This window comes from Puma concolor, chromosome D2, assembly GCF_028749965.1.
Source record: "Puma concolor isolate L17-30 chromosome D2, mPumCon1.1.hap2, whole genome shotgun sequence".
NCBI lineage: Eukaryota > Metazoa > Chordata > Mammalia > Carnivora > Felidae > Puma > Puma concolor.
Window position 1 is genome coordinate 6,566,830 of NC_141677.1, and position 14,071 is coordinate 6,580,900.

At 47.0% G+C, this 14,071-nt stretch overlaps 2 protein-coding genes across 6 annotated transcripts in view; both read right to left on the bottom strand.

Moving 5' to 3' along the window:
- Positions 1-3,962, bottom strand: part of ASAH2 (N-acylsphingosine amidohydrolase 2) — a 100,962-nt gene extending 97,000 nt beyond the window's left edge. The window contains exon 1 of the mRNA XM_025914983.2: positions 3,023-3,962. The gene's annotated coding sequence lies outside the window, so the exon portion shown is untranslated. The remainder of the gene's footprint in view (positions 1-3,022) is intronic.
- A 138-nt stretch (positions 3,963-4,100) lies between these two features.
- The window catches only part of SGMS1 (sphingomyelin synthase 1), a 286,818-nt gene continuing 276,847 nt past the window's right edge, over positions 4,101-14,071 (bottom strand). For all 5 annotated transcript variants that reach the window (XM_086679503.1, XM_086679502.1, XM_086679504.1 and 2 more), the window contains 3 exons: positions 9,546-9,699; positions 6,523-6,689; positions 4,101-5,844 (listed from right to left, as the gene is read on the bottom strand). In XM_086679503.1, the coding sequence (XP_086535629.1) occupies positions 5,665-5,844; positions 6,523-6,689; positions 9,546-9,699 (501 nt within the window). In that variant the 3' untranslated portion in view covers positions 4,101-5,664. The remainder of the gene's footprint in view (positions 5,845-6,522; positions 6,690-9,545; positions 9,700-14,071) is intronic.

The following is a 14,071-nucleotide window of genomic DNA, read 5'->3' on the forward strand; positions in this document are numbered from 1 at the left end:
TAAAAAAAAATGAAGCTAGAAAAAGTAAAATATTAAGAAAATCAGAAAATACATTTACAGGAGCGCCTGGGTGGCTCAGTCGGTTAAGCGTCTGACTTCAGCTCAGGTCACGATCTCGCGGTCCGCGAGTTTGAGCCCCGCGTCGGGCTCTGGGCTGATGGCTCAGAGCCTGGAGCCTGCTTCCGATTCTGTGTCTCCCTCTCTCTGCCCCTCCCCTGTTCATGCTGTGTCTCTCTCTGTCTCAAAAATAAACGTTAAAAAAAAAAATAAAAAAAAAAAAAAGAAAATACATTTACAGTACTGTATTTACTGAAAAAAAAATCCATGTGTAAGTGGACCTGCTTAGCTCAAACCTGTGTGGTTCAAAGGTTAACCGTACTTTAAATGTGAAAGGTCTAAATACATCAATAAAAAGACAAGAGATCGTCAGAATAGGTGAAAAACAAGATGCTGTTTTTCTGTTTATATATTCTGTCTATAAGAAACCTACTTTAAATATAAAGATCCAGACAAGGGAAACAAAAGCAAAAATGAACTACTGGGACCTCATCAAAATAAAAAGCTTCTGCACAGCGAAGGAAACAACCAGCAAAACTAAAACGCAACCGACAGAATGGGAGAAGAGATTTGCAAACAACATATCAGATAAAGGGTTAGTATCCAAAATCTACAAAGAACTTATCAAACTCAACACCCAAAAAACAAATAACCCAGTGAAGACATGGGCAAAAGATATGAATAGACACTTCTCCAAAGAAGACATCCAGATGGCCAACCGACACATGAAAAAATGCTCCACATCACTCATCATCAGGGAAATACAAATCAAAACTACAATGAGATACCACCTGGCACCTGTCAGAATGGCTCACATTAACAACTCAGGCAACAACGGATGTTGGCGAGGATGCGGAGAGAGAGGATCTCTTTTGCATTGTTGGTGGGAATGCAAGCTGGTGCAACCACTCTGGAAAACAGTATGGAGGTTCCTCAGAAAACTAAAAATACAACTACCCTACGACCCAGCAAATGCACAACTAGGCATTTCTCCACGGGATACAGGTGCACTGTTTCGAAGGGACACATGCGCCCCATGTTTATAGCAGCACTATCGACAATAGGCAAAGTACGGAAAGGGCCCAAATGTCCATCAATGGATGAAACGATAAAGAAATTGTGGTATATATATATATATATATATATATATATATATAAAATGGAGTATTACTCGGCATCAAAAAGAATGAAATCTTGCCATGTGCAACTACGTGGATGGAACTGGAGGGTATTACGCTAAGTGAAATTAGTCAGAGAAAGACAAAAATCCTATGACTTCACTCATATGAGGACTTTAAGAGACAAAACAGATGAACATAAGGGAAGGGAAGCAAAAATAATATAAAAACAGGGAGGGGGAGAAAACAGAAGATTCTTAAATATGGAGAACAAACTGAGGGTTACGGGAGGGCTTGTAGGAGGGGGGATGGGCTAAATGAGGAAGGGGCGCTAAGGAATCTCCTCCTAAAATCATTGTTGCACTATATGCTAATTTGGATGTAAATTTAAAAAAATTTAAAAATGAAAAAAAAAAGATCCAGACAGGTTAAAAATAAAGGGGTGGAGAAAGATATATACCATACTAACACTAATCAGAAGAAAGCTGAAGTTGTTATTTTAACTTCGGACAAAGCACGCTTCACAAGAATATCCTCAGGAATAGAGAGATGACATAATGATAAAGGGGTCAAATCTCCAAGAAGACATAGCAATTTTAACGTCTATGTGCCCAACAAGAGACCGTCAAAACACACATGGCTCTAGGCCACCGTAGGGCTGGGAGAAAACTCTGGGCCGGCCCCCTCCAGGGAGCCAGAACCTTCCCTATCCTCATGTGGAATGCCATTCCCGCCCCGGAAGCCGCACCCTACACATCCTTCAACACAGGAACCTGGATGCTGGACGCTGTACAGCCTCTGAATTGGGACTCCCTGCTTTTGTTTATTTTTGAGAGAGAGAGACAGAGCACAAGTGGGGAAGGTCAGTGAAGCGGGCTCCGGGCTCTGAGCTGTCAGCACAGAGCTTGACGCGGGGCTGGAGCCCACGAACCGTGAGATCACGACCTGAGCTGAAGTCGGACGCTCAACCGACCGAGCCACCCAGGCGCCCTCCCCTCCCCTTTTTTTTTAGCTAGGAGAAACGTGGAGTCTGCCCATCTCATTGATCTGTCTTCAAATCTTTAGCAAACCTGCCCCCAAGAATCCTCGAGAGAGACTCCAATCTTTGCACCCACCGACCACGGTGTGCTGATGGCTAATGGATCCTCTGGATAAGCACTATTCCTGTGGACCAGGTGGTACACGTCAGATGCTGTGATTCATACGTCACAAATCCTCAAGGGCATTTCTAAATCTGCTCAGTCACTAGATGCTGGATGACACCAGGGCCATGCCAGCCCTCACGAACTCGAAGGACTCCTCACACATGCAACACGCGTTAACTCGTGTGCTAAACCCACACTCCGTATCTTCACCAATAGTAAGCCGGGCGATGTCCCAATCCTGTTCCTCCCTTGTCCAGCTTCGGGCAACGTCCCCTCACTCGGCCTGTGTCTCGAGGACCATGCCCACCTCTGACCTCTAAGAGCCGGAGTCTGGACCCAGCAGGACTCGCTTAATTTTCTTGTAACCTGAACCAAAAGACACGTAAGAACCCTAAGGCGCTGACAGGCACAATTTCAAGTCTGGGTTTGTTCAGAGTAAGTTTCCGGACCAAAGGGAGAGAAAAATAAAGGACATCAGTAACACGGGCCCCAGGTAGCACATTCTACTTCCCGAAGGTTACCTCAACACCTGGTTGACTTTTTGTACAATGGCAGTCAAATTAAAGCAAGGAGGTATTCTCGTTTTATGTGATGTTTATAAAGTTTTTGAGATCTTTATCACGTTGATCAATTTAGGTATTTGCTGGGGAGACAAATGAAACATTTAGCAATTAGGAAACTGGCAAAATTAGTCTCTCATACCTCATGAGGTGGATTTCCTGGCACTCAGTCCGTACGAAGAGTCATTCTACTTGGCCTTACCGCCACGGGCACCGATGTCTCCCACCGCTGACTCCTGCGGAAGAATTTACGAACACTCACAGCATTTGGGGGCGTGCAGGGTGGTGAGGAGGGGTGGAGACCTGCACTCCAATCAGAGTTTCACCACTTACCGGCTGCATGACCTTGGGAGGTTTATTCAACTTCTCTGAGTCGCCTCCCACGAAATGGGGTAATCATTAACCCTGTGGCTGTGTGGCCATTAACAAGATAGCGCGTGTAAAGAATGCCCAGCTCATACGAGAGCCAAGTAAAGAAGCTACTGTCCTTAGGAGGTACTGTCTTACCAAACGAAAGGACAGAAAAGCACATGTCCTCATTCAGGCAGACCCCACCAAGTGTACTGCAATTCTGCACAACACAAGGTTTCTCTATCCTTCCTGGGATCTTCAGACCCGGGAGCCACACGGTATGTCCATTCACAAACCGGTGCCGTCCGGCATGAAGAGAAATTAGTGAATGAATTTCTTAGTACCTATGTAGTATGCAAACCTGTAATAATCTTTTTTTTTTTTTTAAATAAAACTGCTTTGACTTAGGAAGAAAGATCCAATGTTTAGCACGTGCCAGTGACGCGTTTTCATTACTCAAGGTGCTTTCCCTTTCAATTCGCAACACTCGCCCAAGAGTCCAAGTGCGGGAGAGGCTGTGCTAGAAACCCATCCCAGGATTCTGGTCCTCCGAGTGAGACACACGGCCGGAGCCCCAGGCGGGACACCACCCAAGTTTTACATCTGGAGCAAGGTGGTCTGTCTGCATTTTGAAATTAACTTACCTGTGTGATTCTTTTGGTGTACTTTTGAAAAAAAACAAAAAACCAAAAAAAAAAAAAAAAACCCACTCACACATTTTAAGAAATCTCAAGGGGAAAGAAACATGATTGCCGCAGGCCCTGTCTCAAACTCCGGGAAGACATCCCACAACTCAGGTTTTTACCTTGCTTTAATGACTTCGTTTACGACCTCTGGGAAGGATGTGAACACATCAGGAGTAACAGCCATTTATGTTTTAAGTATCAGGTTTTATTAAAAAGTGCATTTTGATTAATTTATGGTCTAGGTAAGCTGTTAAGATATCAGTATACTCTCTGGAATAATAATAACTTTACAAATATTTAAAACAAACAAAATTTTAAAAGCCTTTTTATTTCCTTCACCATTATTGTTTTACAATACAAATATCACCTTGTGAATACACAGGAAAAAAAAAAAACCCTACGGAAGATAATTCTGCTGCACGTAAAATACAGAATGGATATATATACTTCTTCATTCTTAAAAAACTATTTTGTTCTCCACATTGGCAAGTATGGAATAGAATACTTCCCCAAACATACTTCTGTTAGGAGTAAAACTTAGAGATACATGCAGTTTCTGCACAAATACATTTTAAAGAAATAGATCTCTGTTTTGTTGTTCACCAACAAAATTGTCATCAGAGTATGGATAACTAATTTATAGCTTTCAAGTTTTAGTTAAGTGATCATTTTCAAAACTCTCTTTTTAAAAACAAAGTATTCATGGCTGTTTTCACTGTATAGTTAAAATCGAACCACCAAATAGATGATAAAATAATTTAAGTGGTACATGTCATTGCCACCTGCTCACAATATGGGAACAGGGCTCTGATTTTCTAATTAACTCCCCCATTCGTTAATTCATAGCAATTTAAAAACCATAAGCAGTCTTCAGATTTAATTTAGCTATAAATGCAAAATTTAGTAGTGTATACATACATTTATATTTTCATGGAATATTTTATTTTAAATAAAAACATTTAAGATTGCCTACTGACCATACAATCAAGACAAGAAAGGCACTAGAAACATAGACAAATTTCTCTCCCAAGAAGCATTTTTTTTTTTTAATTTTAACTCTCTTCTCTCTGACATGTAAAAATCTTGAAATTTGGTTTTCATAACATCATTTTGAAAAATAAAGTTAGGAAATACTTAGAAAATCACTTTATAACAGAATCTTTTTTTTTTTTTTTTGCACTTTTTGACACACTCTCTCTGCTTTTTACAAAACCCAAAGTTACCACACCTTTCTGTGTCTGTCATTTTTTATTTGAATAGCGGTGCAACAGGTAGAAAGATTTCAGAATCGAACCCCATTCAGGTACTTAGAAACCTTCATAGAGACATTTGCTAGAAAATGGCTTACAGCCCAATCTTTGGGGCAAGAGATATGAAAAGTATGTTTTCCCAAGAAAATAATACGCTTTATTTTCCAGATGTGACTGGAAAGACCAGAACGGATGATAGAAAAGCTTACATTTATGCTGTTGCATCGTATACAAAGGAACGTGGTGATGCAGCTTATGCGGAACCCCGGACTCACGAACAGGAAATGTGTGCAGTGCATGATAGGTTACGTTTTCTTTATTGTTGTCCCACGCAGGTCCTTTGGAGAGAAAAAAAGATCACAGTGCTGACCAGGTAACTCAATAGGTTAAGTCAAGGAAACGGCTGAAAGATAACGGGATAGTCTGTTTATGGCGTCTGCTCTCAATGGAGTTCTCAGCACTTGGAAAGGGTCCTTGTCCCCCGCCTGGTGCGGCCGTTATGTGTCGTTCACCAAGCGGCTGTATTTCACCTGCCTCCCGAGGTGGACCACCGGCCAGGGGAAGGGCCAGTGGTAAGATCGAGGTACGATTCCTTGGACATTCTTTTCAAAGTACTGAAATGGCCTATACCACCACACCCTAGCCAGGAGGTTCATCTGGGAAGCTTCTTTGAGCACCTATGACGACAAAGACAGGAAACCAGGTCAGGGAGAGCAATTCATGGGCCCCCAAACGAACATATGTACTTTTCTAACGATCTTCCACTTTAAGCGGATGTATTTTCCTAATTACAATTCACAAAGGACCCCGGAATGGCCTTGTGTCCACCCACGTACCCCAGTTTCGCACGCACGCCCCCACTCTGCACTCGTGTGCTAACCAGGCCGCCCCCTAGCAGGAGAGCAAAGAACTCCAACTCCGGGAGCGCACGGAGAACGCGTGGCTTCCTCGATCTCTTGTCTGTAAGTGCGCGCGCCCCAGTGAGTGTCTCCGTTACTCTTCTGAGATGGAAGTTAAGCGTTCGGCTGCTCAGGGGCCCAGGCCAGGAGAAGGGGGAAGGGGTGCCAATCAAACAGCAGGGGGGCCCAGCTTGGAAGGCATTTGTCAGGGACAGGGACGGTGATACCTGTTCTAGAAGGATGCAATCTCTGTGTCACTGTACTAACACATTTCTTGCTCATTTTTTGTTGCGAAGTGGCTCAGCATCACGAAAGACAACGCAATCCCAGTTGCCTAGCCCCCCTGGAGAGAGGCCTAAGACATCCGTGGGTTCTCTGCACGTCCCCCTGCCCCCATGCCAGCACCGCCAGGCCAGGCATTGAGAGAAGCTGTAATCAGACAAGGGGAAAACTCACTTGCTGATTGGCCATAGTGTGGTACCACCAGAAGAGTCTTGTGGTGATGTAATACGCCACCACCACGTCCACAGTGTAGTGGTCATGCGCTAAGAGAATACAGAAGATCCCAACCACGCTGAGGAGCCAGCAAATCCAGTGGTACCACCACAGTCGTCGAGGGGAATCTGAAAAGAGGAGCGATTCACACCGGTTACTCTGATCTTTCCGTCTGAAAACAGATCGTTTGGGCTGCAAATTTAAGGGTCTTAGCTTATATGTAGTCAAGGTTAGAATGGAAGCAGCTTGGGGCGTCTGGGGGGCTCTGTCGGTGAAGCGTCCGACTTCGGCTCAGGTCACGATCTCGCGGTCTGTGAGTTCGAGCCCCGCGTCGGGCTCTGTGCTGACAGCTCGGAGCCTGGAGCCTGCTTCGGATTCTGTGTCTCCCTCGCTCTCTGCCCCACCCCCGCTCGCGCGCTATCTCTGTCTCTCAAAAACAAATAAGTGTTAAAAAAAAAAAGAATGGAAGCAGCTTATCTTATGAAGTGACTTTATTAGCAATTGTAATTTATACTTGGCTACTGCTTGATTCACATATAAAGGCAGTTGAGAAGGACAACTGAGAGGATAATGCGTCGTGTTCCGTTAAAAAAAAAAAAAAAAAAAGCCTGTCTACTGACATTTAATTCAACTTACTTACAAATAATTTGGGGTTAACGCTCCAAACAAAAATCAATACTTTTTGGTCTACAGATCCTTACACACGGACTAGGCAATTAGAATTGCTACAACTGTCCTACTTGCTTCCCAAGCTTTGTGACTAAACACTGACCTGAAACTCTGTAAGAGTCTCAGATTCCATTTCTCAAACAGAAATAAGAAAGAATCCAAATGCCTGGGAATTTTGGTGCAAGTGCATTCAAAGGCAGGATAGTGTCAGGTCAATACCTGTCCGTACCTTGATTTGGAAGCTCCCACCTGAGGGGAGCACCATAATCTCTATTTGTCCAGGCCTTCCCACTTTGCATTCTCAAAGAATGGGCTGAAGAGGGTCTGAAATTTTACGCAAAAATGTCACTTGAATGTGATCCGTCCTCCCTACCCAGGGGGAGAAAGGTTAGACTTTCACTGGCTTCTCACAGCATACAAGTACTCCTCATTTGGGGGTGCCTGGGTGGCTCAGTCGGTTGAGCGTCTGACTTCAGCTCAGTCATGATCTCACGGTTCGTGAGTTTGAGCCCTGCATCACGCTCTGTGCTGACAGCTCAGAGCCTGGAGCCTGCTTTGGGTTCTGTGTCTCCCTCTCTCTCTGCCCCTCCTCCACTCACACTCTGTCTCTCTCTGCCTCTCAAAAATAAAGACAATTAAAAAAAAAATTAAAAAAAAAAAAAAGAACTAGTCATTCGTTTAACCAGTATTTATTGAACATCTACTATGTGCCTGGGACAGGAAATGCTCTGGGTATAGAGATCAACGAACAAAACAGGCAAAGAGCCTGCCTTTGTTGGGGGAGATCCCTTCCTGGGACAGAGGAGACACAGTAAAAAATAATTATAATAAAGAAGGAGATTTTACACTGTGTTAGAAGGTGTTAAATGCTATGAAAAAATAAAGTTGAACAGGAGAAGCAGGATCAGAAACCAAGAAGGGGAAGGGAGGTTTGTGACTTTAAATGGAGTGGTCAGGGCAGGGGTGGGGGCACCGTACCCCACCCCCAGGAAAATCTGCATTGATACACCCTACAGCTACCATTCATTCTTCATGCACGTGTTACAGTGCGGACATGACACCCGTTTTAATTTCTACAACCTGTCCCTTGGCCATAGAGCGGCTACCAGTGTCTCGCTCTAAAGAAGAGGAAGCTAAGACTCAGAGAGGTTAAGGTCTTTCCCCGTCACAGAGGGGGGGATGGCACCCGGACTCAAAGTCAGAGGTTGTGAGCCGCGTCCTCCAAGTTTCCCGACATGGCCGTGCTTCCTTTGAGGATAAGACTTCACTGCCTTTACAGTACAACCAGCAGGGAGTGCTCCCCAGGCTGTGACAACCCCCTCCACTCCCCCCCCCCACCGGCAAAAGGGCCAAACCGACAGAAAGTGTTAGAATTCACTCAGAAGGTTCCCCACGCGTACCCCCCCAGGCCCCTCTGGACCGCAGGAGAAAGAGAGCCTCATGTCTCACAAACATACTCTGAGAGAAAAAAGGGGGCAAAAGACCATATATAACGTCATACCACATGTTAATTTTAGAAACCACAAAGCCATCATCGGCAAGACTCAAGACATGCGTGGAAATGACACAGGAACATGGGAAGCAAGGCATGAACAGCCTTAATCATATGTTAGCGCTGTATGTGCTTCACAAAGGGTTATCTGAAACAGATATGGTGAATGCCAGCATCTGTTAAATCTGAGCAGGGGACGGGGGTTTATTTAAATATTTTTTGTGTGTTTCCCAATAAAATATTTTAAGTACATTTAAAAATATATTTTAGGTAGTTGTTTGTGAGTTTCTGTGTTTTGAGAGAGAGTGAGCGAGCAGGGGAGGGGCAGAGAGAGCGGGAGAGGGAGAATCCCAAGCACTGTCAGCACAGAGCCTGATGCTGGGCTCAAACCCACGAACCAGGAGGTCATGACCTGAGCCGCAATCAGGAGACGGATGCTTCACCGACTGAGCCCCCCCAGGCGGCCCCTACGTACATTTTAAAGGAGACTCCCTTTTGGCGCCTGCATCACTTAGTGCCCGGCTTCGATGAGAGCAGAGACCTCGCTGACCCCCAGGTGCAGCGTAGGGCGGTGACACGCGGTCTACATCACGTGCCACCAGGCCTGGGCTCACGAGCTTTCCTCCCGGCTCCTTCCAGCAGCTGTAGCGCAGCCCGAAGGCTCTGCCCACACCAGAGGAGACGAGGAGACTAGGTGCCCCCCGCCCCCCCCCCCCCCCCCCCCCCCCGGGGGCAAGAGCGGTGACCCCGCCCCCCGCCGCGCTGGGGGCCCGCGGTGTCGGGTTGCGGTGGGGACGCTGCCGGAGGGCTGTCCTCGACTTACACTCTTTGATAAATAAGTAAGTGAGCGTGAGCATGACCGTGTGGCCGCTGTACAGGTAGTCCCCGCACATGTTGTGAGAGCCGGTGATGGACAGGCCGCCACCGGCAATGAGCTTCATTATCCTCCGCACTTGTGCTTCCCAGTCTCCGAACAGCTGTGGGAGAGGAGAGACGAGAGGCGTTACCAGTCCACCCCGGAGTGCTGTGGCGCCCCCCTCCGTCAGGGCCGGGCCCTGCGATACCCTGACTTCTGCCGAGAAACGCACACCTGGCCCTGGACGTGGCTCTCCGGCACCACCTCTGCCATTTCCCGAGACAAAAGGCACCTGTGGCTAGTCACAACCAGCCGCTTTCACCCGCACCTGACAGCTCCTTAGGGCGGTGACCCTCGGAAGGCCCTGGAGCGTCGGGGCTTGACGCCGGGAGAGCCAACCCTGTGATCAGAAGGCTGGACCACCAGGGAGGGGCGAGGGCTGGAGGTGGATGGTCAGTGACTCATCAGTCCTGCTTACAGGGGCGCCTGGTCGGCTCCATCGGTTAAGCGTCCGACTTCTGCTCAGGTCCTGACCTCGGGGTTTGTGAGTTCGAGCCCCGCATCGGGCTCTGCGCGGACAGCTCAGAGCCCGGAGCCTGCTTCGGATTCTGTGCCTCCCTCTCTCTCTGCCCCTCCCCTGCTCACACTCTGCCTCTCTCTCTCTCTCTCTCAAGAATAAATAAAAACATTTAAAAAATCCTGCTTATTACGTAACGATGCCTCCACAAAAATCCACAAGGATGGAGGTTCAGAAAGCGACCAGGCTGATGACAAAGTAGAGATGTGGGGGGCGTGGGAGCCCCGCGCCCCTTCCCAGAGACCTCGCCCAGGGCATTCCTTCCGTCCGGCTGCCCTAAGTTACATCCTCTTATAATACACTGGGTCTCTGGTAAGTTACATGTTTTACTTAGTTTTGGGAACAACCGTTAGCAAACTAACCAAATCTGGGAGGGGGTCACGGGAACCCCCAATTTACAGCTCAGTGGTCGGACGCACAGGTGACAGCCTGCACTCGTCGCTGGAGTCTGAAGGGGGAGGGGTCAGTCGGTGTGACACAGAGGTCCCTCCAGGGAGGGAGCAACAGAACTAACGCCCCCCACAGGTGCTCACAGAAGCGCCTGGTGTGGGTGCTGAGAGGAGGCGCACGGGAACGTTCCGGCTTTTTGAGCTTCCATCAAGACACGTAAACCCCCCATGAAGGCTGCCGTCCACGTTCACTAGAGAGGAAGCGTGTGGCCACAGCCGTTCCTTGCTTGCGCTTTCCAGAGCACGTTTCAGCAGACGCTTGCCCCATTTTTAAAATTACACTGATACAGAAAGAGTAACTGATCGCGGTTTACGACGGGAGCCGCTTGGGGGAAAATATCTGGGACAAGTCCCCGTGCTCAGCTTACAGGACAGCGGCTCTACGGACCCAGCTGATGCTGGAGGCTGAGGAGGTCAAATGGGACTTACGGCGACCAAAGTGACACAAGGGACTGATTGGATGTACCTTCAATCTACTGAAATCACGTGAGTGGAACCGTGCGCTCTTCCTTTTCAGTAAGAGTGAAACAATCTCACGGATAAATCTCCGTCTCTGATGCAAGTCTGGGCTGCACGCCGGAGTCATCAGAGGCTTAAACAACACACTCCCTGCCATTTTTCTTTGCTATGTCGATCGGTCTGTATCTTAGGTTGCCAGCACACTAGTTACTTTTAACCAGAATTAATCACCCTGACCCTTTTCAACATTTCACTGATAACATGCCAGGCTTTGGGAAACATGTGGTCTGCTACAATTTCCCTTTAAGAAAATGTATCAAGATTTCTAGTCAAGGATGGCAGGTTGGACACATGGCACAGAGGAGACAGATTTCCAAATTCAAAGGGTCACCACAAGAAAACAGACCTCTACGGCAAGACTCGGCACCACGAGATTTCAGGTACGCAGTGGGGGGTTAGCAAGAGACCCTAATGCCTCCAGAAATCAAAGACAAGCTTCATACTTGGGGTGCCTGGGTGGCTCAGTCGGTTAAGCGCCAACTTTGGCTCAGGTCATGATCTCACGGTTTGTGGGTTCGAGCCCCGCGTCGGGCTCTGTGCTGACAGCTCAGAGCCTGCTTCGGATTCTGTGTCTCCCTCTCTGCCCCTCCCCTCCACTTGTACTCTGTCTCTCTCTGTCTCAAAAATAAGTAAACATTAAAATTAAAATCATGATGTATTTATAAAAAAAACACAAACAAGCTTCATACAAAGGATCAAGAGTCAGCTTTTTCAAAAACAATCCTGGAAGACAGAAGGCTTTGGAAAAATGCCTCCAAGTTCCATGGGAAAATGATTTTCAACTTAGCAACCTATGCCCAGCCATACTCTTAAGCGACCCTGCAGTACAGGGTCGACTAAAGCCGTTTTCACAAGATTTCACAGTATTTACCACCTACATACTCTTCAGGGAACTAGAGAGCATACGCTTTGTAAAGCAGAAAGAGCAGAAAAAAAGAAGAGACAGGATTTGCTAGGTCGTCAGTGAAGGCAGAGCCGAGGGGCTGTGAGCCTGCACAGTGAACCATGGGTGGGGGGGTGGGGGGGGTGGGTACGGGTGCGAGGGTCATCGCGGGAAGGTGAAACCACATGGGGGTGAGTGTGCACACAGCACACTAAGAAAGCAAAAGGCAAGGCAATCGCTAACTCTCTAAGAAACAAAATGTTGTGCACAAGAGTCATTACAGGAAATGACTCAAGCTGGCTACGAAGAGCATTTAGAAACTAATAGTGTGAACACGAAACGTGGAGTTAAGTCAGAACAGAAATCCAGACCCGGACAGGGAAGAGGGGACAGGAAGCAGGACCGCCCACCAGGGGGGGGGGGTGGGGCTGGGGCACCGTGGACCCTCCCTCCAGCCTTCCCGTAGGAGGTCAATAATCAGAAAAACAGAGAAACGGAACTGCCGTGTCCCTTACAGACCGCAGGGTAACACACACACACACACACACACACACACACACACACACACACACACACACACACACACACACCTGTGAAAAGTAAAAAGCTATGAAGGTAAGCACCACCAGCTTCAGTTAAAATTGTTGAAAGCAGTTAGGAACGTGGGCTGGAGTTGGTCAGGGTTCAGGGGGATGGGTGGCTACGGTGTGTCGTTAAAGATTCTACAGAACCATTTTGTTTAAAAACATTTTTAAAATGTCTACTTATTCTTGGAAAAAGAGAGAGAGTACGAGGGCGGGGCAGAGAGAAAGAGGGAGACTCAGAATCCAAAGCAGGCTCCAGGCTCTGAGCTGTCAGCATAGAGCCCGACGTGGGGCTCAAACTCATGAACTGTGAGATCATGACCTGAGCTGAAGTCGGATGCTTAACTGAGCCACCCAGGTGCCCGTTTTTTTTTTTTTGTTTGTTTTTTTTTAAATTGCACATATGTAATAAACACGATAGAAATTTTTCAAAAGATTTAAATGGAAAGTTGGGTCCAGTTCTGCCATAACAATGCATAGTATAAAGAGGAAACTTATGGCAACAAAAGCCTGGGTAGCTTTTCATTTTATTCCATTTCAGATCGTCTTTCCAAAAACTGTGTTTTTTACACTAGAAATCCTATTCTCAGGCACCACCACCCTGTAATTTGCCCTCCCGTTTTAGCACGAAAATATTTGTGGGGAACCTGTACGCGTGGGGAGGAGGGAGACATTACCAGGTAAACACAGCATCGAGAAAAAAAATAGCTGAAGATTAATGCTGCATCTCTTCCAAGTGCCCTTAAAACACCTAAGCTTTCTTTTAAAAAAATCTCTTTCCATGGCTGTCAAACCTCTGGGAGGGGCGGTCTCTTCAAGCTTAGTGGGAAACAGGAAAAGAAGGTGGATGGCTATGGCCACATAAAAATTTTAATTATGTTAAAAAAAAAAAAAAAGCAAACAAAGTAAAAGACATGTTGCATAACAACCGGAGCAGAAACCAGCTAACATCTTTTTCACGGAAACTGACCATATGAACCAAGTAAATAACACCACCGTGGGAGACAAAATGTATCAGAGGACAAAGGATATGACCAGCGGGAGGCATGGAGACTGCCAAACAAACAGATACAAACTTTGCTCCCGTATCAAGTTAGCAAAGCTGAGGGAAGCGGAAGCAGGGCTGGGGCTTGCGGGGCAGGCCCAGCGGCTGGGTGAGGGGGGGGTGAGCCCAATGCACCTGCCAGCCGGGAGGGGTGGTGGGCAGACTGGGCTCTGCCACTTAGCTGGGTGATCCGAGGAGGCCGGACCAGTCTAACCCTCCACTTCCTCACCTACCACTTGGGGAGCATCATCGTTATGACAATCGACAAAATTCTGTAAAAATCATCATCGATATTGACCGGCAATCCAAACAGCATCGCCCGGGACTCGTTTACACGGAGTCTCAGAGCCTGCCGCAAAGAAATGATCCCAGACGGGAATGAACGCTTTAGGTAGAACTCTCCCACTATGATATTAGTATAAAAGGAACAGAGTGG